Source organism: Strongylocentrotus purpuratus, unplaced genomic scaffold (assembly GCF_000002235.5).
Source record: "Strongylocentrotus purpuratus isolate Spur 01 unplaced genomic scaffold, Spur_5.0 spur5_scaffold_18, whole genome shotgun sequence".
Classification (NCBI taxonomy): Eukaryota; Metazoa; Echinodermata; class Echinoidea; order Camarodonta; family Strongylocentrotidae; genus Strongylocentrotus; species Strongylocentrotus purpuratus.
Genome location: NW_022145603.1, coordinates 17458085 through 17484566, shown reverse-complemented (window position 1 = coordinate 17484566; position 26482 = coordinate 17458085). Strand labels below are relative to the sequence as shown.

At 36.9% G+C, this 26482-nt stretch overlaps 1 protein-coding gene across 1 annotated transcript; it reads left to right on the top strand.

Annotated features, from left to right (window-relative positions):
- The first annotated feature begins 874 nt into the window (after nucleotides 1–874).
- On the top strand, nucleotides 875–26482 carry LOC105437633 (beta-1,4-galactosyltransferase 5-like). The gene is made up of 8 exons (XM_030989320.1): nucleotides 875–1168; nucleotides 15790–15933; nucleotides 17502–17597; nucleotides 19505–19773; nucleotides 21751–21867; nucleotides 22548–22735; nucleotides 24040–24267; nucleotides 26235–26482. Exons 2-8 carry the CDS (start codon nucleotides 15801–15803, stop codon nucleotides 26398–26400), a joined length of 1197 nt encoding a protein of 398 aa, XP_030845180.1. The 5' UTR covers nucleotides 875–1168; nucleotides 15790–15800; the 3' UTR covers nucleotides 26401–26482.

The following is a 26482-nucleotide window of genomic DNA, read 5'->3' as shown; positions in this document are numbered from 1 at the left end:
GATGCAATGTTCCCTCCAGCCTATGGAAACAGCCGTGCCTCTCATTGCAGTCAATATATCTATACTATTATGTGATGAATCATTCAAAGAATTTAAAGATTTTCATTATTCCTTTTTGTAAAAAAAAATTGCCTCGCATTGACCGATGAGGGCTCTATATTCATTTTACGTGCTCGGATTTCCGACGTTGTGTCTGACTGACTGCAATCTGAGCCATATTTACCTTTTTGAAAATTTGCACCAAAAAAAATATAGAGAGAGACAGACATTGCTTTACCTTATACCTCCTAATAGGTTTAATCATCTCTCCTCCCTCTTCCTTTTTTAACGATAAACTGAAGTTTGATTGAAAGTATTATAGGTGATATCGTGTCATCATATGCCAGCTACGTCTGTTCAATTACGAGTTTATGCTCAAATGCGTTGTAAACCAGCCTGGCGGAACGCCTGACCCCATATGGCTATAACCCACGAGCGCACACTAAGAATGTATAAAGCTCATAATATTGTGAATGCTGTGCTGATCGGTCTGTAGTTTTGGGGGACAAATGCGAGCTGCAAACTATCATTTCCTGCAATCTGAGCCATATTTAACTTTTTGAAAAGTTGCAACAACAAAAAAAGAGAGAGACAGACATTATTTTACCTTATACCTCCTAATATGTTTAATCATCTCTCCTCCCTCTTCCTTTTTTAACGATAAACTGAAGTTTTAAAGTGATTGAAAATATTAAAGGTGATATCGTGTCATCATATGCCAGCTACGTCTGTTCAATTACGAATTTATGCTATAATTAATGCGTCGTAAACCAGCCTGGCGGAACGCCTGACCCCATGGCTATAACCCACGGGCGCACACTAAGAATGTATAAAGTTCATAATATTGTGAATGCTGTGCTGAACGGTCTGTAGTTTTGGGGGACAAATGCGAGCTGCAAACTATCATTTCCTGGGTAAATTGCACACTTTACAAAAGGCAACATATATACTTCATTAGTGTTTCTGTATTGATTCACAAGTTAAGGTGGCGACGAATTTACGAAATAAAAACTATCAGCGGTAATCCCGTACTCTACTGTTGCGAAGCTCTGTGAACGGAGAAAAACGATTTAATAAACCGTCAGTTTAAGAGACATGAAGTACCAAGCAAGCTAGAAGTCATTAATCGGTAAGTTACAACTCTTGATTTTCTTGTGGCATGGAAAGTACCTTCATTTGTTAAGAATTGCGATGGTAGCTAGCTTGACGTTACTAAATTTTCACTCTTTCTGTACTTTTTTGTTGTTGGTTGACACACCTTCTGGATTTTTATCAACAATTTTCAAAAACCATAATCCTACAATACAAGCATGATATGTCTAAAAATGTAGGCGTTGATATCTTCGGTTATCATACAATTCGTGGCTCGATCCTGCTTGACGCCATTGATGCTAGTAGACCATATACTAGCATGGACAATGCTTTAGCACGCTAAAGGGCCCGGGGGGTCTCGGTTAAATATAAAGGCATGCGTGACCTAGATAGCGTGTATATAAAAGGGGTGTGTTTTTTTAAGATTGGACATGGTCCGTGTGGTATCTCATCATGGGGCTAAAACACGTCCATTTTGGGCCATTTTCAAGAAAAAGGGTAATTTTTCAGAATAGTTCCTGCACATTATGATGTACGCGCCTGTATACGCGTTTAGGGGTATTTTTCTAGCCCTCAGTGTCAGACCGGGGAAAAAAAGGGGGGGGGGGGGGTAATAAATGCCCATTAGAGAGAATACCGGCCCATAGACGTGCGGCGGTCAGTCATCTTTGGTGAGGACGACGGCCGCGAGAACGAGAGGCTGTATCATTGCACGATATGCATATCGCATGCACCCATGGAGTCTTTTTATATTGTTATGCATAGTATAATAAAACATTGTGTACTTTTTGTAAACACTAAATGTACTTTTATTTATATAAAATAGATTAAAGTTGAAGGACATAAAGAAAGGACATATTATGATGGCTGTGCATTATACCCAGGTGCAAGTGTACAGGTTGATGTTATTGCTTCTCTTTGATAAGTAACATTAGTATATCATCTATAGATGCGTGCGAGCGTAGCGAGCGAGCTTTGGGGGAAATTGCTCTTTGTCGCTCGAAATTAGAAATTAGCGTTTAATGATGAGAGGAAAAGGGGACACTTATCAGGAAACAAAAGGAGCATGTGCCAAAGTACAAAGAGTAATTATCAGAGGTGAAAATGGGGCACACACCCTCATAAAGAGGCACTCACCAGGGATGAAAAAAGTCAGTCATGAGAATAGGAAATGGGAATTTCTCGAACGGAAAGTGGCCCCCATCATTTGGGATTGTATGACTGGGAAAACACTCAAACTGTTGCAATATACATATGACTTCCTCTTTGCATTCAATGGTACCAGACAAGATTTAAAATGTCTAATTTCAAAATCAACAAAAGAAAAAATGCAAGTTATATGGGTCGGGAAGCACAGGTCTCTTAAAACAGAAATTGTACACGGATACAAACTGAACTGGATATCTGAAGGTTAATTGTATAGGTATAACATTTTCGAGTCATTTATCACAGATGGTTGAACATAATTATTGTGGAAAAAAAATCAAAGATATTAAAGGTCAAATAGCCCCGAGGTTGAAAAGATCATTGACCCCCTTAGGACGAGTGACCATTGTTAAATCGGTATTTGCCAGTATAAATGCGCCTATACATTAAAGGCAGACTTTACTACTTCAGCTAGAATGGATTAGACCACCTATCGAGCCAGCGAGGTCACTGTGACAGATGGCTATCTCATTAACTCAGATCTCATTTAACATAAGAAAAAGAGGATCATGGCGGCCAACAGGCACCGATTGGGGAAGTTGTCTATATAGAGGGAGCAAGTAGCTACAAGAAGGACAGTGTGCCTTTAAACTACCTGTTTCTATCACTTGCAGAACCAAACCCACACATTATAAGAGAGGTAAATCGATGGTTTTACCCGTTTATATGGGGTAATAAACCTTAAAAAATAGAAGAAAACAAATGTGTCGTTTGTATAAGGATGGGTGAGTTAAAATGACAGATATTTTCATACATATAAATTCTCTTAAGATATCATGGATAAGAAGATTTATCAATGACCCATTGGATGAAATCTTTACTTATCATATGCTTCTTTCGTTTTTGCCTCTGTTATATTCTCTCCAATTATATATGGGATCCGAATATTACAAACATTACAAACATTTCGACATTGTCACGCCTATTCCTTTTTGGAAAGAGGAGCGTTTTGCCTTTTCAGATTTGATTGAAATCACTAAAGATATTATTGCATGTCAACCTCTTTGGAATAAACCCAGTAAAAAAGTAAATAATGATACAATATATTTTAATTTTTGGTATATGAAGGGAGTACTCTTTATCAATTACATTTTTAAAACGGATGGTACGATTCTCTCTTTCTTTGAATTTTAACATAGATTTGATTTAGGCCTACAAATAAATTTCCTTCAATATTATTGGTTATGCAATTCTATTCCTGTCGGTTTTAAAAAGAGTATCAGACCAAAGTTAATGGAACCTACGTGTATTTTACCTCAACCATTACTTCTAATATTGAACATGAAAAAAAAGAGGATTTTCTCATACTTCCCAGTCATTCTTAAAACACAATGTGAAATAATGTAACAGCCTCACAAAACGGAAACAGGGTTGACATCTAGAAGATAAAACATGTTTTTCGTGTTGTCTGATTCCCTATCAGTTAACTTTTCTCTCTAAAGATGAGGTGGTTCCAGTGTATGATTTTAAACAGAATACTTCACATAAAAGATTCATTGCTGAAATTCCAAATAGTTGCTGATAAACATTGGACATTTTGTAACAGCAATGACGAGACTGTTATGTATATTTATTGTTACTGCTCATTTTCAAATATAATCTGTGTTCTTCTATCTTTGTCGTGTAAAATATTGTCTTGTCCCTTTCTCGTCTCTGTTGACATCCCCCTTTTTCTTTCCCCTATTTTGTAGTTTCTTTTGTAGTTACAGATTAGTTAATTTAATTACTCATTATTCCTAAGTTTCATTTGAGGTGTTCACACTTGTACAAGCATTGCTTTTTAGTGGACCCCTCTGTTTCTAATTAACATAATGAGGCCTACACATATACACATTACATATTCCGTGGTAAGAATGAAGTAAGCGAGGGAAAATGGAGGCAATGACAAACGAGTGAGAGAGAAATTTGGCCGGGTTCAAATTAAGTGTTCTTTAAATTATTAGACCCAGTACTAAGGATCTTTTTATCTGCCATGTTATCTGACGGCTTTTGACGCTACATAGAAATGCCGTCTTTTGTCTCCAAATATTGTTTAAATAGCACTGTAGAGACGCTGAACACTAATGCAAAGTCGTAAGCCATGATAATGTCAATTTATATTTCGGTCTGCTAAATAACCCGAACAATAGAATCAACTAAGTGGAATCAACTGTTAAACGAATTTATCATGAGTTCTGAAATTTCAATTTGTTACTGCACGTCATAATAGTATTAAAGAGCAGCAAAGGCGAACGATTGTCGCTAAAATTCAGAAATTGTTGCTTAGATTGTTTAAATTACCAGGAGACATCAAGCTACATAGAGCTATGATCGACACACATGAAATTGTTTCGAAAACAGTCTGAAAAATTGGAGGTAGAATGAATAAGAGATAATGTGGTCATGTAAACAAGTGCATTATGTCCATGTTAATCCCCTAGTTCCAAAATCATGATTGTATTCTCTATTTATTTCTCCTATATAATTTATTTCAATTTAAAATAGAAATTCTAATGTTCCTTCTTTTGGCTTGATAATATTTCAGCAACGAATTGACAGTTTTGGTAGACATCTTGGATGTATCATAGCAATAAATTCTTGGCACATGACGTATTGTGTATACGATAATAATGATAAGAAGAAGAAGCATACAAATAACTATAAGAATAATAACAATAACACTTACTTACTATAATAATGATTATAATTACGATATTTACTATAATTATAAATATAACAATGATTATTATGATACTGCTGCTATTACTACTACTACAACTACAACTACTAAGAAGAAGTAAATGAAGAAAAAGGGGTAGGAGAAGAATCATTTCAGCGATATTAGTGAGTATACTCCCAATGATTGAGGCATACACGTGTATACACATTACATATTCCGTGGTAAGAATGAAGTAAGCGAGGGAAAATGAAGGCAATGGCAAACGAGAGCGACAGAGAGAGAGAGAGACAGAATATGGGCCGGCGGTTCAAATTAAGTTTCCTTTAAATCAGACCCAGTACTGAGGATCTTTTTATGTGCCATGTTTTTTGTTATTTGACGGCTTTTGACGCCACATAGAAATGCCGTCTTTTGTCACCAAATATTGTTCAAATAGCATTGTAGAGACGATGAACAACTACTAACGCAAAAAACGTTAGCCATGAGAATGTCAATTTCTATCTCGTTCTGCTAAATAACCCGAACAATAGAATCAACCAAGTGGAATGAACTGTTAAACGAATTTATCATGAGTTCTGAAATTTCAATTTGTTACTGCACGTCATAATAGTATTAAAGTAGATATTCATTAATTTTAAAAACTAACTTTATTTTCATTATTGCAAAGTTGAAGCTTTGATTCGACAAGGTTATCAAAATTCAATGCGTGGACACATTCGAAGTAATGATTATTATAAATTACAAAACGCTTAAATACAGCCCCGGCATAGCACCTGAAGAGCTCTCCGAACGCTGCTGAGATGTGTGAGATCACAGTATGGACATGATTTGCACAAGCAGACGATGTCCCATGACATCTCACACTTTTTCAGTGCCTGTGTTTTCATCTTCTCTTGAGTTCTTTCTCTTACTTCACTACCGTCAGGCTAAATGTATAATCTATTGCCTCACTCTAAACCCCGCGCATGGTTTAATTTGATGACAAATGCAGCGATACAAAAATAAAGGAATCTGTCGCTTGTAAGCAAAATAAGACGCCATTGTATATTCAGCTGCACACTACGCGGTATGTTTGGCGTTTCAAGAGGGAACAAATGCCGTCCTTAATATCATTCCGGGGGTTTTTCAATTTGAAAGTCTGGTTTCTTTGATTGTTAATTAACCCCTATCCTGTGTATTTACAAGCCAAAGATTTTAGTTATGAGAATCGGGTCATATCCCTTTTGAATGGTTTGACATGCCATTACATTTATACACTAAACTCATTACTTAGGTACATCGTTGGATCGGTGTATTGAGCGCTATATAAAAAACCGGATTATTATTATTATTATTATTATAATTTGACAAATAATAGCTTTGCGATTATGTTCATTCTTTTTGGGATGTCGTCTGCTTGGGCAGTATTGGTCCATATAGTGACGTCATTAAAACATCGTTATTTTTCCGGCGAATCTCTCGTATATTCCAGCTGCTATGGAGGTGGTTGTATTTGTATTTTTATAAATCACCCGATATGTAGTTGACCTAAAACTTGTACGATGGCAATCTGTTAGCTTACCAGTTTCTAGTGATACATTAGTTGACATATTTGTGATTTTCTTTGAATTTCACCTTTAAAGAGCAGCAAAGGCGAACGATTGTCGCTAAAATTCAGAAATTGTTGCTTAGATTGCTTAAATTACCATGAGACATCAAGCTACATAGAACTATGATCGACAAACATGATATTGTTTTGAAAACAGTCTGAAAAATTGGAGGTAGAATGAATAAGAGATAATGTGGTCATGTAAACAAGTGCATTATGTCCATGTTAATCCCCTAGTTCCAAAATCATGATTGTATTCTCTATTTATTTCTCCTATATAATTTATTTCAATTTAAAGTAGAAATTTTAATGTTTCTTCTTTTGGCTTGATTATTTCAGCAACGAATTGACAGTTTTGGTAGACATCTTGGATATATCATAGCAATAAATTATTGGCACATGACGTATTGTCTGTACGATAATTATGATCAGAAGAAAAAGCATACAAATAACTATAAGAATAACAACAATAACACACACTTACTATAATAATGATTATAATTACGATATTTACTATAATTATAAATATAACAATGATTATTATGATACTGCTGCTATTACTACTCCAACTACTACAACTAGGAAGTAGAAGATGAAGAAGAACGGGGAGGAGAATCGTTTCAGCGAAATTAGTGGTTATATTCTCTATATATTATGATTGAGGCATACACTCAAATTTAAATCATAATCAAACAGGCATCTGAATTTTTTAGATGCTTACTATTTGCTTCATGTTGTTGAGAATCGCCCCCGGCTGGATCGCACCCTGCTTCCCTGAATCAACAAACAAACTTTGAGAAAATATTTTTGTCTCCCTTTAATTCAAAGTCGTTTTACATACTTTTTACCATCGAAAAATACCCGCATTAATTCAGCTAAACTTGACACGAGGTTATTTTCGGCTAATTGTTTATCGTGTATTTTGTAAAAAGATACAAACCCTCGTGTAATTTAAATAACGTTGGAAATTTGGAATTGAATTGGGGCCTTGAGCAAAGAATACACGTTAAGATGACCAAAAGTGCGAGGTAGTTTGCACTGCCCATGGGATCATAAAATATGTAATCCAAATCGTTTGCCTGTAGGTCTGGAGTATCAAAGGTCGATAAATTTAAGATCAGACTTGCGAAGGGTCATTTTATCCAATTTTGATCTGACAAATTTGAAGCATAAATAAAGAATCAAAAGCAGTTAGAGAAAAGACATCTCCAAGTCTCCAGCGGTAAGACAATTGATGACGAGCACAAGTGAAGACCAATCTAAGACGCGTTTATAGTGACGGCAGACTTCTGTGGGACGTTTAAAATTTTACTGCGATCATTTGAGTTCGATCGTCATCATAAGTGCGTGTAAAAACTGAAGTTTGATTTCGACTCGTCGTCTTTGACCACAAATTTCGTCATGATCCCGTCATCAAAATGGAAAATAAATGTCACAAGTAGTTTAAAAAATAACCTCAGCAACAACACAATAATTTTTTGGGGGAGAAATTCGAATAAAGATGAACGATATATGGTCCAACGTGCATTGTCATTATTTACTTAATCAATTAAAATATGAAATTTGATGTACAAAAGGCATGGAGAGTTGTCCACAAATGATGTCATCAAATTGAATACCGCCCTCTAGTGACTAGTCATTTCAAAAAGCTCTTGGTATATGGTATATGGTAGCGATATACTTCTTTATTGCTTGCAGCGAGGAGCCATTACGGTCCTTCAACTCGGTGATTGCTGTAGCAACCATCAATGCAGAACACGGTAGATTTTTATATGCTTTGCATAGCGACGTTTCAAAGCCCATACATAGACAAGGCCTATCTCGCAGAGAAGAATGCTTGATACAACAACTAAGAGTAGGTAACAGGGGCCCGTTCCTACAAACCGTCATAAGTCTAACTTCTTGACTAAATCAGCGTTAGTGAACAACTTGTCCGCTACGTGTTTCACCAAGCCCTCTTTGCCTAGATCAACGACAACATCCTGACTAAGGAGTTATGACACCTCTGACACCGTCGTATCTCTGTCATAACTATTTAGTCGATGGGCAGCGCCATCACATGTCATTTATTGGGTAGACTATGGCTGGCAAAAAAGGACAATAAATCCTCCAACTATGATTTTCTACACATTCACTTAAACAGTAAATTATCGTTTTTTGTATTTGATAATCTCATGAAAATATGCCATGTTTGTATTTAAGGATTTTCCCACTTAAATAAACTGATTATACGCCTTTATTTCCACATTGTAAACTCATCGAAGGGATATGTATTTTGCCACGGCAGGCAAGCCATAGTTTGAAGTGTATTCTTTAGTTTTCAGACCCATATTAATTTCGAGATGAATTTTATTTTCAATTATGCAAAGTGAATGGTTTAAACATATGTTTTAACATTTGAAATATTGAAGTTTTGTAATTTTTATATTGTACTGACGCCAAAAACATTGAACACAAATTTCATTACATCGTATTTTTTCAAAGAATAATACAAGGGTGTATTTTTATAAACTATCAAATGAAAATATTCGGGGGGTGCCCATCTCAACAACAAAACTGATTCACTGGTCATGTAATGAAAAACTCACAATTATATTTTACAAGTACTCCAATTGTTTAATCTACACAAATTTGGAAGTATATTGGATCTCTTATTTCTTGGTATCATTTTTAATCTTTTTTATTACTAATTCATTTAAATAATTGCATTTTCCCTAATATTAATTTTGTAATAATCTGGTGGTATTGCGACTAAGGCTAATTCTCGGCTCCTCTTCTCGCCGATAATATCGATCTCACGAGATACTAGCTAGTAAGCTCTTCGTGAAACGGTTTAGGAAGATCACAGACATCTCCGTAGTTGGCGGATAAAGTTATGACTGTCTTGTCGTTTGTTTCTAGGAACGAGCCCCTGTAGTTTAAATTATTACCTTTTTCAAATTAACCAACACGATACTGGTCTTTGTGAAGTTTGTCAAGAAGATGAAACAATTAAACATTTTATTTTCTATTGTACAAAATACGACAAAGATAGACGTCTCTTAAAAGAAAGGATTAAATTGAACAACCCCAATCTGAAACAATTATTGATGTCTAACCCAATTTTTACTCGTGAATTATTGGGTTACATATACGATACTAATCGTTTTAGATAGCTTTTAAAGCTATCAGGGATCCCCTTAACTTATGTCGATCCTGTAATAATATATAAAATGAAGTATTTGCGGTTTTTCCATGAACAATTGCAACTAACTCCCATCTCGCCTTTTATGTGCATTTTATGCAATTTTAACATTGCAGCTTTTTTTTTTTTTTTTTTTTTTTTTTTTTTTTTTTTTATAAAACCATATCACTATTAATTTCATTTCACCAAGGAAAGTCGCTCGTGGGCTTGATTTCCGAAGCCCACGCCAAAGCTATACACGAAATTGACTGGCGCAAATAATCTTTGAGATTGAAGAGCGCCATCTAAACGAAGAACCAACCAACCAACCTCTTACTTCCTTATTCCTTGCCTGATTTTGTTCAAATTTTCACTGATATTTTTCAAATATCTTAAAATTTACAATAAAAGTAACTTAGTATGGAGGTTTGGGTTTCCTTTAACGTTATCAATCTTCTATTCTCCTAAATAAGCCTGGGAAACTTTAAAATTGCATTAAAATGTGAATTCATTGTCAGTGAAAATTTAATACAATATAATAATAATAATAATATGACAAATTTATATAGCGCTTGTGACAAAAGTTTCAAAGCGCTGTACATGTACACAAATCAAAATTACTTCAAACAAAATCGATATTACTAATGGAATTAACATTACTCAAATTACCAAGAAAACAAAATATTACCTACATAACTTAACTAATTATCATTACTTATATTAACAAGAAAATCAAATATTTCTATCATAACTTAACAAATTGACATTACTCAAATTACCAAGAAGATCAAACATTACTAACATTACTAAAGAAATTAACAAAACATGTAAATTCCTTGGAAATTAACACATTATATCAGTAATAGTAATAATTTGAAAAGACATAATGAAGGCATGGTAATATTTATTCGAACTTATTTTAGAGTTATTTGGGTTGCTTTTGGAATAGATGAGTTTTTAGATTCCTTTTGAAAATGTCAATCATTGACATTTTCAAAAAGAATTCTCCCCGCCCATATCCAGGACTCACCCATGGTGGGTGAGTCCTGGATATGGGCGGGGAGAATGTTCCAAAGAGTGGGGGCACAGACTGAGAAGGCCCTGTCACCATAGCGGTTGTGGGTGACAACAATGGACACAGAAATGTTTCTAGACCAATGGTTTAAGTTAGAAGAACTTACATTTTATATCTAATCTGTTACAAATCCTGAAATCCTTGTAACCGTGAAAGGGTGTATTTCGACCTTTGATCGCGTACGTGTTCATGTGTTATAGTTATCTCCCTGGATACATGCATCTAATCGATGCTTTTTGTTAGTCCGTTAAAGGAAACTTCACCCCCAGAGAATAATTCAGTGGAGGTATTCTGAAAATGAGATGTATTGCATGCCCTTTGATGTACAATATTCCTTACAAAAATCTACAAGCCATATATAAATGAAGATATTCTTCGCATGATGTGATGCATTTTAGCATGACATAGGCGAAGCCATTTTACTTGAAAACGTGACGTACCAGTTAAAGTTGTTACAGGTATCAAGCGCCAAGCTTTAAATAGAAAGACTTTTAAAATCGATAACAAAAACTTTACTTTTCAATGGGGTAAAATCATAGCTGAGAAGATAGAAATGATATTTTTGGTAACAAATATATAACAGGAGACCATTCTTTTTAAATACTAAAATATAGCATTTGCCACTCTCCACCCAGGTGTTAAAATGGGTACCCGGTAGGATGCGAAAGCTAATGTCGTTTAATTAGCAATGGCGCTTGTAAAATGGCGACTGGCTAGAATGCTCCCCAGGGAGTGAAGAATGTGCATACCTTGTGTGCGGGTAAGCCTGAATCCGATGACCGGGGTAATAATATGTTCCGCGCCTAGAAACAAAGTATTAGGCGCATTATAAATGTGAGCTATTATTATTATTATTATTTCATTTCTGGGAAACCTTCAAGCCAAAAGAACATTAACTTATTTATGCAATTTGCGTTCTGGAAATTGCTGTACAAAGTTTTATAGCAGGTGAATGAAATGCTTCATCACATATGAAGGAAGCATTCATAATTTTGAATACATTGACTTGAAAAAATGACTTCACATAGCACATCTAGTTATCAAAAAGTGGCAATGCCCATGTCAGGCTGAGAAACTGTACTTTCTTGTTGCTTTATGCCTCTCTCATATACACTTTGGTGGGGAATCTTGTAGTTTTTGGCAAGAATATAATAAATCTCTTAGAATATAAAATAAAGTTTTTTCTCGGGGCGAGGTTTCATTACAGAAAAGAAAATGTCAAGTAACATTAAACATTAAGGCGGGCTCAAGGAAGGAGAAAGGGACGACAAACTGGAAAACCAATTTTATTTGGCTTTAAAGCTCTTGTTTAAGACCTCAAATGCCTTTAAAGAGAAGGTTGAGTTCTGGGAAGAGGTGAAAATAATTTGTGAGCGTTATCATTCTTATTATGCAAGTGTGGAAGAACATCAGATAAGACAGGTTCCCTCAAAAGCATGGCTCTTCAAATGCCTTCATATTCTAAATATGGCATGTAACATCGTAAAAATCCGGGGTAGGATTTTTACTCCACGTGTTCGTGTAGTCCCATATACATCTTTCTGTGTACAGTGTTTGTAACTTTACCAAGACTTGGCCAAATTTCTGATCATTTTAATGATTCCAGAACCTTGCAATACACACAAATTCTTATATGCTAGATGATCAACCTTTTCTGGTCGATTCCACACCGTTTCTTTCACTATATGAACACATTTGACCCACATTCGGCCAAAAGATCAATGAGGCATTTTGTGTACCTCCCACACAGACGACGAACGTTCGAGTGCACTAGAGCGTAACGCCAAGGTTCCAGACTCGTCGATATTTATGAAATAGGGGTTTATCGTAGAAAACTGGTAAGAGTGTGAATGTCAACACCGCTGTGCGAGCGTGACTTGTCAACTCTCTCTCTCTGTCTATCTCTCTCTCTTCCCTCTTCTTCTCCCGAAAAAAGAAAACAAATCAGGAAATTATATATGTTAGTCTAGTAGATGCAGATGCACATCACAATGCAAAAGTCCATTGTCATCCCTCCGTCTAAGATGGGCGGGATCACCCTGCAATATGAATACGCGATTCCTTCACTAGCAGATCGACCATGAATATTTAGATCTGCTCATAAAGCGAGTTCAGAGTGCCACTAATTTGCTAAATTTCAGGAAAACTAAAGAATTCAGTGTCTCGTGAGAGATATAATCTAATCCCTACACATCTTTTTTGTAAAAGATCGTCAATAATATCTAAATTCCCTTCAGTAAATTGCTGAAATCAACATAAAATGTGTCTTTTCCATCGCCGCGGAGCTGATTCAAATTTGATGGTCGAAATACGCACGGCTGCGAGCACGGTGTGTAATTAAGCCTCATTGTCCGCTGTGTAAAAACCTCGCTTACGCACAATGCATAAATTACGGAGGTCGATGCGTACATTTCTGAAAGCTTCTTTTTATTGGATTGAAATTGGCCCTAATTTCTCGACAACCAATCAAATTATGAGTTACATCAGACGACACAGGATTATGTACCCTATGATTTGGCGCCCGAGATGGCCCAATAACAAGTCGCAGTTACGAGCATTAGCTCCTTGAAGTATACAACCCCAGTGAAAAAGACGAATTTTCCTGTGACCTCCATAGAGAAATCACAAATTGAATGATTGTTGTCCATTTTTGAAGACGAAAAGGCCCTATTTTCCGGTATTCAAGTCAGTTCGAAATTGGTATCAGTGGAAAGAACAGTATTTGAATATGTGATTTCCACCCGAGATGGTGTGTAATCAAAGTTTGTTTACCTCGTAGGAGCATTTCTTTGCACACTTAGCGCATTCTTAAAGACGATTTCACGTGTTGTAGACCGCGTGAGCAGATGCCCGAAATTTGTTCATGACCAGAACTCAACTTCATCTTTAAAGTGCATGGTTATCGCTCTTAATCGTATTTATGACATTTCTAGTGCCCTTTAGAACCTACAATTGTTGTGAAGGTGATTTAAACCCACAAATGTGTGAATTTAGATTGAATATAATCATACCAATTCAGCTCCACTTAAAAAAAAATACGGTGACCATCAATTAATTAATTAATAATAACAATACACGGGCCGGCTTGGTAGTGCTTATCATATCCGACACGAAAAAGCCAACAAAAAGCCAATATTGGCATTGGCTGGAATAAAACGTATAAGGCGCTATCTCGTTTTTCAGTGGCTGGTTCAAAATTACCGAATATTTGTGGGGCACCACAAATATTAGAAATGGTTATATTTATTGATATTTCAGCCGTCTCTGAACCGATTTTGTTCAAGCAAAGATGATTTTGTCATTTAATGGTAAACGTGAGTTCTGGTCATCCGATTGCATTGTGAAAGAAAAGGTGTGGAATGGATCAGAAAAAGTTGATCATGTAGCAGGTAAGTATACTGCAAAGTTCTGGAGTCATCAAAATCATAATAAATTTGGCCCGGTCTTGGTAAAGTAACAAGCACTGCACACATAAATATGTATATGAGACTACACAAAATGGTGTCGGGGCTAACCTTGATTTCCTAATCTTTCTATACTCATTACTCAGCCAGTATACATTTTCTACCAAATTTGTTTGGCAAATGACATTTATTTGTAATCTTGAACATTTAGTGTAAATTTCGTTTGATTCTGTGATAATTCATTTTTTTTTGGTTACCAGAACTCATGGACTAAAAAAAAAATCAACAGAGAGAGAGAGAGAGAGGGGGGGGGGGAGAAGGAGAGACAAAAGAGTGACTTTGCCTGATCTATTTCTATTTCTGATCTCCGTTAGTCATACCATATGATATACGGACTGGCACACTTGTTATATCATGTCAGAGTATCGTAGGTGAATAGGATATTTCTTACGGTTGAGCTGGTAACAAGGGTAAAAGGAAAAAAGAAAACAAATTTGAAAGGAACATTCTGAAAGGAAACGTACCTTGAATGAAATCCTTTGTATTGACTTTCACGAAGGTAGGTTTCACATTGAAATAAACCATTGTATGCATCACGAAGTTTAAACATAAACTTTAGTACTGGTAATGCGATTGCATTGTGAAAGAAAAGGTGTGGAAAGGATCAGAAACAGTTGATCATGTAGCATGTAAGTATTGGTGTACACTGCAAGGTTCTGGAGTCATCAAAATCATAATTAATTTGACCGAGTCTTGGTAAAGTAACAAGCACTATACATAGAAAGCTATATATGGGACAACAACACACATGGTGTCGGGGCCAGTACTACCTTGATTTCCTTGTCTTTCGATGCTCATTACTCAGCCAATATACATTTTCTTCCAAAATTGTTTGACACATGTCATTTATTTGTAATCTTGAACATTCATTGTAAGTTTCGTTTGATTCTGTGAGAATTAATTTTCTTTTTTTTTACCAGAACTGGAGTTTATCTTTAACCTGAGAAGCTCAAAACGTGTTAGTCGAATAGTTTCTTTAGAGTAAAATTACAATGGGAAATTATTTGAAGTGAGGGCTCTTCCAAGTTAGGGTATTACTTCGTTTCGCTTTGATACAAAAATGTTTCGCTTTGATACAAACATTTCTCGCTTAAATAATATACGAGAAAAAACTCAGAAAGGCATATAACTGAAGTGAAAATTGAAAAATGTTGTTTATGACACTTTAACTGATATTCAGGTCCACCCTTCTTAGCAATAGGGACTTTTCGAGTAACAAGCACTGTACATAGAAAGATGTATATGGGACTACACAAATGGTGTCGGGGCTACTAACCTTGCTTTCCTAATCTTTCTATGCTCATTACTCAGCCAGTATACATTTTCTACCAAAATTGTTTGGGAAATTACATTTATTAGTAATCTTGAACATTGAGTGTTAGTTTCGTTTGATTCTGTGAGAATTTTTCTTCTTTTTTTAAAACCAGAACTCACCATTATCTTTAAATTGTATATTCTTTCAAATTTGACACTCAGTTTTTCATTATCTCTTTAATCTCTCAGATTCCTTCACAATGTCGCGGACGTGTCGAAACGACTGCAACATGGTTCTCATCTTCTGCCTGTGTTGTGTGGCGCTCTTAACAGTTCTTACATTCTACATCGACCTTTTCAGAACACAGCCATTCAAACCGCCAAGTAGCCTAAGTAAGTCCCACTGTGTGCATTGTAGAATGATCACTGCCCGGTCACTGCCAAAGTGATACCATTCGTTTGCCATCTTGAGAAGTACACTTCCCCCTGAGTATAATAAAGTGTATTGCCAGTACATGAACTAATCATAATTATACTTATTTCATGAACATGTATCCAGTATTCGTCTTTGGCTGCGTTCATGCTTAAATTTTGAAGGCAGAATGAGCGATCTGAAACGCTCATCGTAAACGCTCATCGTGATCGCAGTTCCACGATGTCGTGTTCATGCTTACTTCTCTGGCTCCCCCAGGCAATTCTCAGTGTGTGGCCTTAATTGGTCTTCCAGCTGGATTCGCAAACCTTCACTGTGCATGCTACGTAGACCCACTAGAGGTCAGTGCGTTGACCCCATTTAAACGCGTTTACAAATTGTAAACGCATCTTTTTGTGAGTTTACGATCGGCGATCGTGATCGCCGTTTTTCGGTGATTCTACAAAAGTGAGCATGAACGCAAGCGTGTTTTAAACTTAACGCGTAACAGATGCCTGATTCTGGCCGTCAAAATCAAGCATGAACGCGCCCTCAGAGGGTTTAATAACATCATGCAAATGAACTTCATCTATACATGCACAATTGTACCAATAAAGGTGAAAAACTGGTGTATCTAGAAGAGGGGCAAGGGGGTTTGCCACCCATGTTTTTCTTTAAAAAATACAATTCACATGTATTGAATTAAGTAATTAAAGGGAAAGTCCACCCCCAAAATAAGTTTGTTTCGATAGAGGCAGAATAATAAGAAAATCAGGTGAGTGAAAGTTTGAGCAAATTCTGAATGAAAATAAGAAAGTTATGAATTATTGAAGTTGTGATCAATCAAATACAAATTGGCAACTCTGTGACTTATTATACGAGCTCTCCTTCATTTGCTTTGTGCATAATATTCCATAAAATCATGTTTTCTTCGTTATTGATGACGGAATATATATTTGTTCCTTGCAGGGGGAGTATAGAAACATATTTGCAATTATTATATTTAGGGTGCATGTATGGTTGAAATTTTTCTTGAGGGAAAATGAAAATTTTAGATTTTTTTTAGTACTGAGCAAATGGAAGTTGAGCTCGCATGATACGTCATAGAGTTGCCAATTTGTGTTTGATTGATCACAACTTCAAAAATCCTAAATTTGCTCAAACTTTCACTGACTTGTTTCTCTCATTTTTCTACTCCTATTAAAACTAACTTAATTTCAGGGTGGACTTCCCCTTTAAGATTGTCAAATATATGTTGTAATTGTGAAATTACTGTGAAGCAAGATTGTAATGGAAATATGAACAATTATCCTCTATGGACATAATACATAAATGAAATGAAATGAAATATGGTTCAATTTTGATATTGATTCTTTTTCTAATTCACAACAACCTTAAAAGGTGTTACACACTGTGAAGTATACATGTGTTCATTAAGATTATAGACAATTGGAAGTATACAAATAAAATACATTTAAAGCGGAGAACTCGAAGCAAACGCAGTACAAAACGGCTGATTACATCACAACTACGTTCATACTATTTGCAGAAAAATCTTCTGGCTCAAGGCCGAGGGCTCAAAACGTTAAAGAAAAAGAAAAACCAGCATCCTTGAGTCCGTGCCCAAGTTCGATGGATCTTCCAGGTAACTGTCTGTCATTTCAATTTATACAACTCCTATATATCCTATTCAAATAATTAATTTGACGCGGTCACGTGTGATTCATTTACTGAGACTTTCCAATGTTTTTCTTTTCATGAAAAGGCATGCTATAGTTTCCAGGACTATCCCACGAGTTGTGAGTACGCGATGCGCAACAGTGCGCGCGGAGGTTAGAGCGCTTTTCACTGTGTGTGCGCTTAAGTAAGCCTGTTATAAAACTAGGGATTCTGATTGGTCAGGCATTTCATGAAACCCCCCAAAATAGTTTCCTCCCGTAAAAATTGTACGCGGGGATTGACCTCCATGAAATAACATATGACCGATCTCCCGTACATGTGCTTGTCATGACTAGTTCTCTTAATACGCTACGAATCAGGCGAAACGTTTACCGGCTCGGGAGTTGAATCCATGAGCCGTGCTCAACCCGGCAATTAGTCCACGTCCTGGACGATTTTTATTGATGCGCACCCCCCTCACATAACCAACAGATGGCGCAGTCATCTTACCGCGCTCATTCACTTACCCTAGTAATTCACTTTTTTCCCCGCGAGAAAAAAAATCCGACTATTCTGCATTTGCGTATGTATGTTTGTGTGCTATACTATGGGGTGTGCGCTCAATTAACCAGAACAGTCCTGGGGTGGCCTACCCGGCAATACACCCCTTCACGTTTAAGCTCGCAATTTTAATATGCGCGTAAAAATTGAGTCTTTGATGTTTTCAGATGCGCATGTATTGTAGCGTCACTTCCTGGGCTGTGCGCTCACATAATATTTGCATGGGCGCTATCTTAATTTACGCGTTAACCACTGACCTCTAGAGGTCAGCGGAGGTAAACAACTTTGTTCACCCGTAAATAAAAATGGCGACCACCTCAACGCATGCGCAATGTTGAAACCGTATAACTGTATAAGGGTGTATTATATGTCATGTAAACGTGATCTCTGTGATCCGCGAGCCGTGTCGAACCCGACTTTGTGGATCCGCCAGAATTGTATGTTTCAACCCACGAGCCGTGCTCAACACAGCAATGTATGTTAATATGTAAACGGGATTTTTGTGATCCGCGTGTCGAACATAGCTAGCTAGCGTGTATACCTTCTCTGCCTGTGATAAATAGTAAATACCCCGCATCGTTACGTCATTGTGCTCCGCGGGTGGTGTTGAACTCGCATTCTTTTGTTTCCGTATATTTGTTTCTGTGTAAACACGGTAAGGCGAGTTCAACACGGCCCGCGGATCACAATGACGTCTCAATGCGGGGAGTTTGCCACTAAAATATTCAGTATCAGCAGAGAAGATACGCGCTAGCTGGGTTGACCACGGCGGCTTATCACAGAGATCCCGTTTACATGACATAAAATTGCCGTGCCTAAGCACCGTTCGCATGTTCAACCCCCGAGCCGAGCGACTGTGTAAACACGGTAATTGGAGCTCTGACTGTGTCGCGCCTAATTTGCGCTAATTTTGAACCATAATACACCCTTATACGGTTACAACAGTGCGCATGTGCAGACATGGCAGCCATTTTAATTTACGGGTAAAAAAAAAATTCATTTACGTTGTTTTACCCGCTGACCTCTAGAGGTCAGTGGTTTACGCGTAAATTAAGATGGAGCCCATGCAAATATGATGTGAGCGCACAGCGCAGGCAGTGACGCTACAATACATGCGCATCTGAAACCATTGATGACGCAATGTTTACGCGCAAATTAAAATGGCGGCCTTAACCGTGAAAGGGTGTATTAGGGCATAACTCCTCACGCATTTATTCCTTTCTCCCCCTCTATCTCTATCTCTTTCTCTTTATCTCTCTCACCCTCTCTCTCTCTCTTCCTCGCTCTCTTCTTTAATCTCTCTCGCTTTCTCTTACTGATTTTTATTCTAAGATGAACAGCTTACACCACGCAAGGATGCAACAACCTGTGAAAAAGTAAACGTTGAGCTCTTAGGTAACTCATTGCAGAAAACCCTAGAAGCGACCGACATCGCCAATAAATCCCTCCCGAGCATCATCATGAAGCGAAGGTCAATCAAGGAAGTAAATAGCTCCATTGACCAGACGATCTCCGAGATGAATCTTGCTGTCGACTTCGATGATTACCGACTTCTCCCCGGTGGTCATTGGATTCCCTTGTCATGTAAACCGCTTTGGAAGGTGAATATCATCATTTTTAGTATATTTGATATCAAACTATGTAACATATATTTTTCATTTCAAAGAAGCTTTCTCAAATGGACGATTTGAACACACACACACACGTGTGCAGCACATTATTTTTAACAGGGTGTCCCTGGATAATAAAATTCCCAAGTTTACTGGCAAATAAATCGATGATTTCAAATTATTTGTTAATTAATGTTTATAATTATATGGTTAGAAAGCGTATTTCGCATTGTTTGATATTACACGAGAATTATGATCAAGAAGTCACGCATGACTAGTTTCAGACAGTCCGAAGCGGTCAGAAACCCAATAGTCAAAAATAAGTGGATGGCCTTAAGTTTCGGGTCATTATGGTTTTGGAATGAGAGAATATGGTGTAAAATTCATTCCTTTCAAACATTTACATTTAAAGCTCATAGTCTCTTCTTTCATTCGAGACAATAACAATAATCAAAGGATCACACATAAGTGAACACGTGGTATAGTTTGCAAGGGGTAAACGGATGCCATTTGCTTTAAGAAATTAATGAATTATTAAAAGGCAGTTGAAAAAAAATGGACTTTACCATACCCATTGCAAAGAGTGGCTGCTCGGTCCCAGAGTTATTCTTCCATTATGATTATGGTACCATGTGGTGACATTACGAGCTTTTAAATGATTTTGTATTTCAAATAATGACATGTTTTATATTCTCTTTAAAGAAGCATAATGAACGAAATGTAGCAGCCATTCGCTTATTTTAAATAATTTGGTTTCTGACACTGTAACTTCAGACTGTCTCAATACACAAGTTTATGGTTGAATCATTGCGCATGCGCAGACAGTTGGCCTCGGGTCATTGGCTTTGAAACAAAGCCAATGACCCGAGGTCAGTGGTATTTATGCGTAAATTAAGATTGCGCCCATGCAAATGATGATGTGCGCGCACAACGCAGCGCGTAGGCAGTGATGTCATCATAATTTGCATGGGCGCAATCTTAATTTACGCATAAATACATGACCTCTAGATCATTGGCTTTGTTTAAAATGGCGCACACAACCGTAAACTGGTGTATTGGTCATGCGTGATTTCTTGATCATGGTTTGGTGGCGTTTGAAAGAAGGGAAAAGGAGCTCTCCAAGTGTACAAAATTATCGAAATATTTATATTGTTATGCGACGGAGAAGATTTGAAAAGAGTTCTGTGATGAGCCTTTAGCTCTTCCCCCCCCCCCTCTCTCTCTCTCTCTCTGTCTCTCTACATTTACACATTTATCTGTATGCTCTTTTCAAGCAAAAAATAGATGTGCGGTCTTTGATTTTTGCAACAAGGCAGACAAATAAAATTCCCCTATCCATCCAGAGTCGGAAGAATAGACCGATGAAATAACATTATTCTAATTTTAGGCATAATCTTTTTCAACAAAGGTTGTTCTTCACAACATGAAAACTTTCCCGAGGCTTGTCTGACATATAGCAACAAGTAGTGATTGATCCCAAGTATTGTAGTTCATTCATTAATAACGGGTTAATCGAATAAATCGTCACTATAGGTCCCCAGGAAAGAAACATCCCGAAATTTGAATTGTTAGTAAATTGATCCATTGAGTTCTGATTTTGAATTTTCATAATTTTATCGTGTATATCATCATCCAAGATTAAACACGACTCTCTTTAAAATTAAAGACTCGGTCGGATATGAAGCGGTAAGCCGGTAAGCCGTTCGGATATGAAGCGGTAAACCGGGCGGTTTATTTCATAACCGGTACAGGAATGACAACTGCGTGCAACAATGCCCCTAGGCGTATACACTGAACCATGTAATAAGATACAGAAATGTCTTAATTAATATCCTTAGTATCTTACAAACTTGCCGCGGTATGCCGCTGCATTTCTGAACGAGGCTTGATTTACGTCTTAAGTACAAAACCATGATAATCCTTTCGAATTGTTGATATTTTTTCTGCTCTTTCCTTTTTCTTTTGTAGGTCGCCATAGTGATACCGTTTAGAAATCGATTTCATCACCTACCAATTTTTCTCCGTCACATTGTGCCTTTCCTCAAAAGACAAAAACTTGAATTTTCCATCTTTATATCTGAGCAGGTAAACACCATTATGATATTTAAAGAGAAAATATTTCTGGATCTATGCCATTTTAGACTTTCACGATTAAGTATGCCTTAGATTCAACATAGGTCAATTATTATTATTTTCATTATTATCATTTATACAGTATTCATTGTTATTAATATTTGAATTTTTTATTGTTACATATTATCATTACTATCATTAAAGATAAACTTGAGTTCTGGTAAAAGAAGAAAATGAATTCTCACAGAATCAAACGAAACTTACACTGAATGTTCAAGATTACAAATAAATGTCATGTGCCAAACAATTTTGGAAAACTGGTTGAGGAATGAGCATATAAAGATAAGAAAAAAAGGTAGTACTAGCCCCGACAACATGTGTTTAGTTCCATATACATCTTTCTGTGTAGAGTGCTTGTTACTTTACCAAGACTGGGCCAAGTAGTATGATTTTGATGACTCCAGAACCTTGCAGTGCACACCAGTACTTACATGCTACATGAACAACTTTTTCTGCAACTCACCTTTATCTTGAATATTGCTATTATTTATTATTATTATTGTAATTATACAAATAATACACAGGTGTCGTGTGTGCGTTATGGTTGATGCAGTGCATGAGGGTTTTCACTATGGTGCAATAAAATTCACGTGGCTTTATTACTTTTTCTATGATTATCATTATTATGACAGAGAAACGACATACGATTCAACCGAGCCATGCTGATGAACGTCGGTTTCGTCGAGGCCCTCAATTTCATAAACTTCGACTGCGTTGTCTTCCACGATATTGATCACCTCGCCCTCAACGTCCAAAATTATTTCGGCTGTGAAAATATGCCTAGGCATTTTATATCTGGTGAAGCTATATGGCGCTGGAAGTAAGTTGCATACTACCAATAATATTACTACTACTACTACTACTACTACTACTACTTCTATTAGTATTACTACTACTTCCTCTACTTCTACGTAACTACTAGTACTGTTAGTAGTATTACCACTACTACTACCAATAATAATACAATAATAATATCAATGTTGGTGATAATGATTTTAAGAATAATGATAAGAATGATAACACTACTTAAATATTTATAACAATAATAATGACAATAATAATGATAAATAATAAAAATGATCAAACACCTACTAATAATAAGAATAAGAACAAACATAGTAATATACATTTTCCTGGTCAATTTCACCTCTTTTTCACTCAATTCCCTACCCCTGGATTCAGATTATTGCAAATGTCTCCCTCGGACGAATTCTGGGATTCAAATTAAGAACCCGAGCATCCAAATTTAACAACAGTTAACAAAGTTGAATGCATGAACATGAAAGTGTCGCTTAAGGAACTTTCGTGCAGTTTATAACACTGTGTATATTTCAACCTTTCACATCTCTTATTTCTCTCTCTTTCTCAGTTAAATTCGCAAGGTAAATGTTACCGAATAACACTCATGTGTTGTATCTGTTTCATTAATGTTTTATCTCTACCCTCTTCTGTATTTGTGTGTCTGTGTGCGCGCGTGCGTGTGAGTGTGTGTGTGTCTCTCTCTCTCTCTCTCCTCTCTGTTTTCCTCCCCACCTACCATCCTCTCTCTATATCTCTCATCACAATCACCTTCTCTCTCTCTCTCTCTCTCTCTCTCGCTTGCTCTCTTCGTATTCCCTCTGCCCCTCGCCCTCTATCTATCTCTCCCTTCGACCACCTCTCTCCCGATCTCTCACTCTCTTTCTCTCTCTCACTATCCAACACCCCCCCCCTCTCTCTCTCTCTCTCTCTCTATATATATATATATATATATCTCTCTCATCACAACCACCTTTTCTCTCTCTCTCTCTCTCTCTCGCTTGCTCTCTTCGTATTCCCTCTGCCCCTCGCCCTCTATCTATCTCTCCCTTCCACCCTCTCTCTCCCGATCTCTCACTCTGTCTCTCTTCCCACTCTCTCTCTCTCTCTATCCCACCCTCTTTTCCGATCCCATCCCTTTCTCTCTCTCTTTCTCCCTCTCTATACCACAACCCCCCCCCCTCTCTCTCCCTCTCTCTTTCTCTCTCTCTCTCTCTTTCTCTTTCTCTTTCCTATATCTGCCTCCCCCCTCTCTCTCTCTCTCTCTTACCCTATATATCCATCCCCACCATATCCCCACCCTCTCTCGTCTTCAATACAATCCAGGATACCATACACGAAACTCTTTGGAGGTGTTACCGGGATAACCAAGGACCAATTCTACACAATAAACGGCCTATCAAACGTCTACTGGGGGTGGGGCGGCGAGGACGACGACTTCTTTAACAGGGTATATACCAAGAATCTGACTCGAACACGACCAGAGGGCAAGATCGGATACTTCGATTCAGTTCGTCATGCAAAAAAGGAGTCCAGCGTGTCTAATGAAGCAAGGTTCCTATGATTCCTTCACCTTTTTCCAATTGAAAAATAAATAATCAGATGCTGGCTTAAGATGATAGTAATAATGATAAAAATAACATAAATAACGATAATGATGATAATGATGATAAAAATACTACTAACAATAATGGTGATAAGTGAAATTGTAATAATGCTGATAATGATAATGACTTTTATCATCATCATTATTTGTATTACAATAACGATAATAACAATAATAATGATATGGAAGTAGTTTTGTTGGCAAATTAGAGCAAATTGTTAAATTTGGGTGTTTAGTCCCCGTTTATAATTAGTGTGTAAAAAAACGAAAAGAGAACTTTACAGTACAAACATAAGAGAAGAGAAGTACACACATGTAAAGAAAGAAGAATATCCTATCCCTTTCGAAATCAGCCTCACGCAATTTGAATAGCCTTGTCCATCAGTAAGTTTGCATGTGCGACCATCACAAGATTTTACGCAATCGCTAAATAATATCTATGGGATAAACACTAAGGTATTGAAGTTGCCCTGGAGTTGATTTTGATCGTGTTTGATTGAAAAATCGAAAATTCAAATTCACCATAATAATGAAAACGTTTTATCATCCGCTCAATCTGACTTGCGTGCAAAGAACAAATAAGCATTTTTGCATGAAAAAATTTAAGTTTTCAAAAAAATTGCGTTTCTTTCCAGCATTGGGGCGCCCGGAAGTCACTTAAGTCACATTTCAAAAAGTATGATATGAAGTAGTAATCCAGCACATTGTCGTCTCTTTTTGTGTTGGAGAAGAACAAAATAGCGAGTTTCAATTGCACTTCGGTCGCTCTCGCAATTAAGTCCTCACTCGTTCCATTGTGGTTTTTGGGTGAGCGGCTAATGAATATACAATTTCCAACATTTTTTAACGAAAAAGCATGCAATTATTTCCAAGACTATCGAACGAATTTCAAAAAGCGATGCGCGGCAGTGCGCTTGTACTGCGCGTGGGCCTATGTTTGCGTAGTACTGCGCGTAAACGCGTATAAAGAGGTCACAGTGTGCTTATCTCCGTGTGTGCGCTAAAGTAATTTAACTTGGGATTTATTTGTCAGCTATATTAACAAGAAATAATTTTGAAATCCCTTTTTTAAAAGTTGAGATGACAAGTACATAGGAGTTTCGTTGTGTAAAACATATGTTGCGCGTTTCATTCGTTCATTACAGGATCTATCCGCTCTTGTTCAGTCTGTTTATAAACCTATCGTACGAATTCGAGCCGCCAGGCTGATTGCGATTGATGAATGTACACCGTCAAACGAGTACCGATAGATCTTATAATCATTGACCTACTAATATTAGGTCCATGGTCATTCTCATGCATCATTTGTATACTATACTGTATATTACTTCGAGGCTCAGTTCTATCCTAAGTGGTGTTTAATAACGATGACACCTTCACGGACTAAAGATTTCAGTGTACTAGAATATTAATAATATTGGGCAGCATACATCTAAAAATATGTATAAATATAATATACTTGTATATAACCGTACATGGTACATTAACATGACATCTATAACCCTAAATGGTACAGTTGTACATTGACAGGACATCATAAAAGCTGGTATATTACCCGAACCCATACCTTAACCCTAAATTCAAAAAAATATAACTAAATTAAGCTAATGACTAATAATTAATGTTTCTTGGGCGGCCTTTAAGTTTCCGCTGCCTGCAGACGTACGTAGAGCAGTAATTCTATTGTCCAATCGGTAACAGGACATTTTCATGTCCTGCTAATGATCATGTCTACTGACCCATTTTTTTCACGACACATCTCCGTCTAGTGACGCTGTAAGATGTATAGCCTATGTATACATATATTTACACAAAATTGTTTCTTCAACTAAAGGAAAGCTACGTTGAATTGAACAGATCGTTAGTGAGTAGAAGGTTATGCTGTTGTCTCTTTTTCCATTTTCTATTAAAACAGGGTATGTCTCCTTAAGTCTTATAAACAACGGATGCCGACGGACGGAGTATCCAACCTGAAGTATGAACCTCCAACGATAGAGCTTCATCCCCTCTACACCAACATCTCTGTAAACATCCAGAAGTTGCCATGGGATCCAAGTTGGAAAAGATGCAAGGGGCAATGACATACTAAATATATTATAAGCTCGGATCGGGGACCTGTTTCATGAAATTTCTTTTCAATAATAATGTTAGGCCAAATAAAAT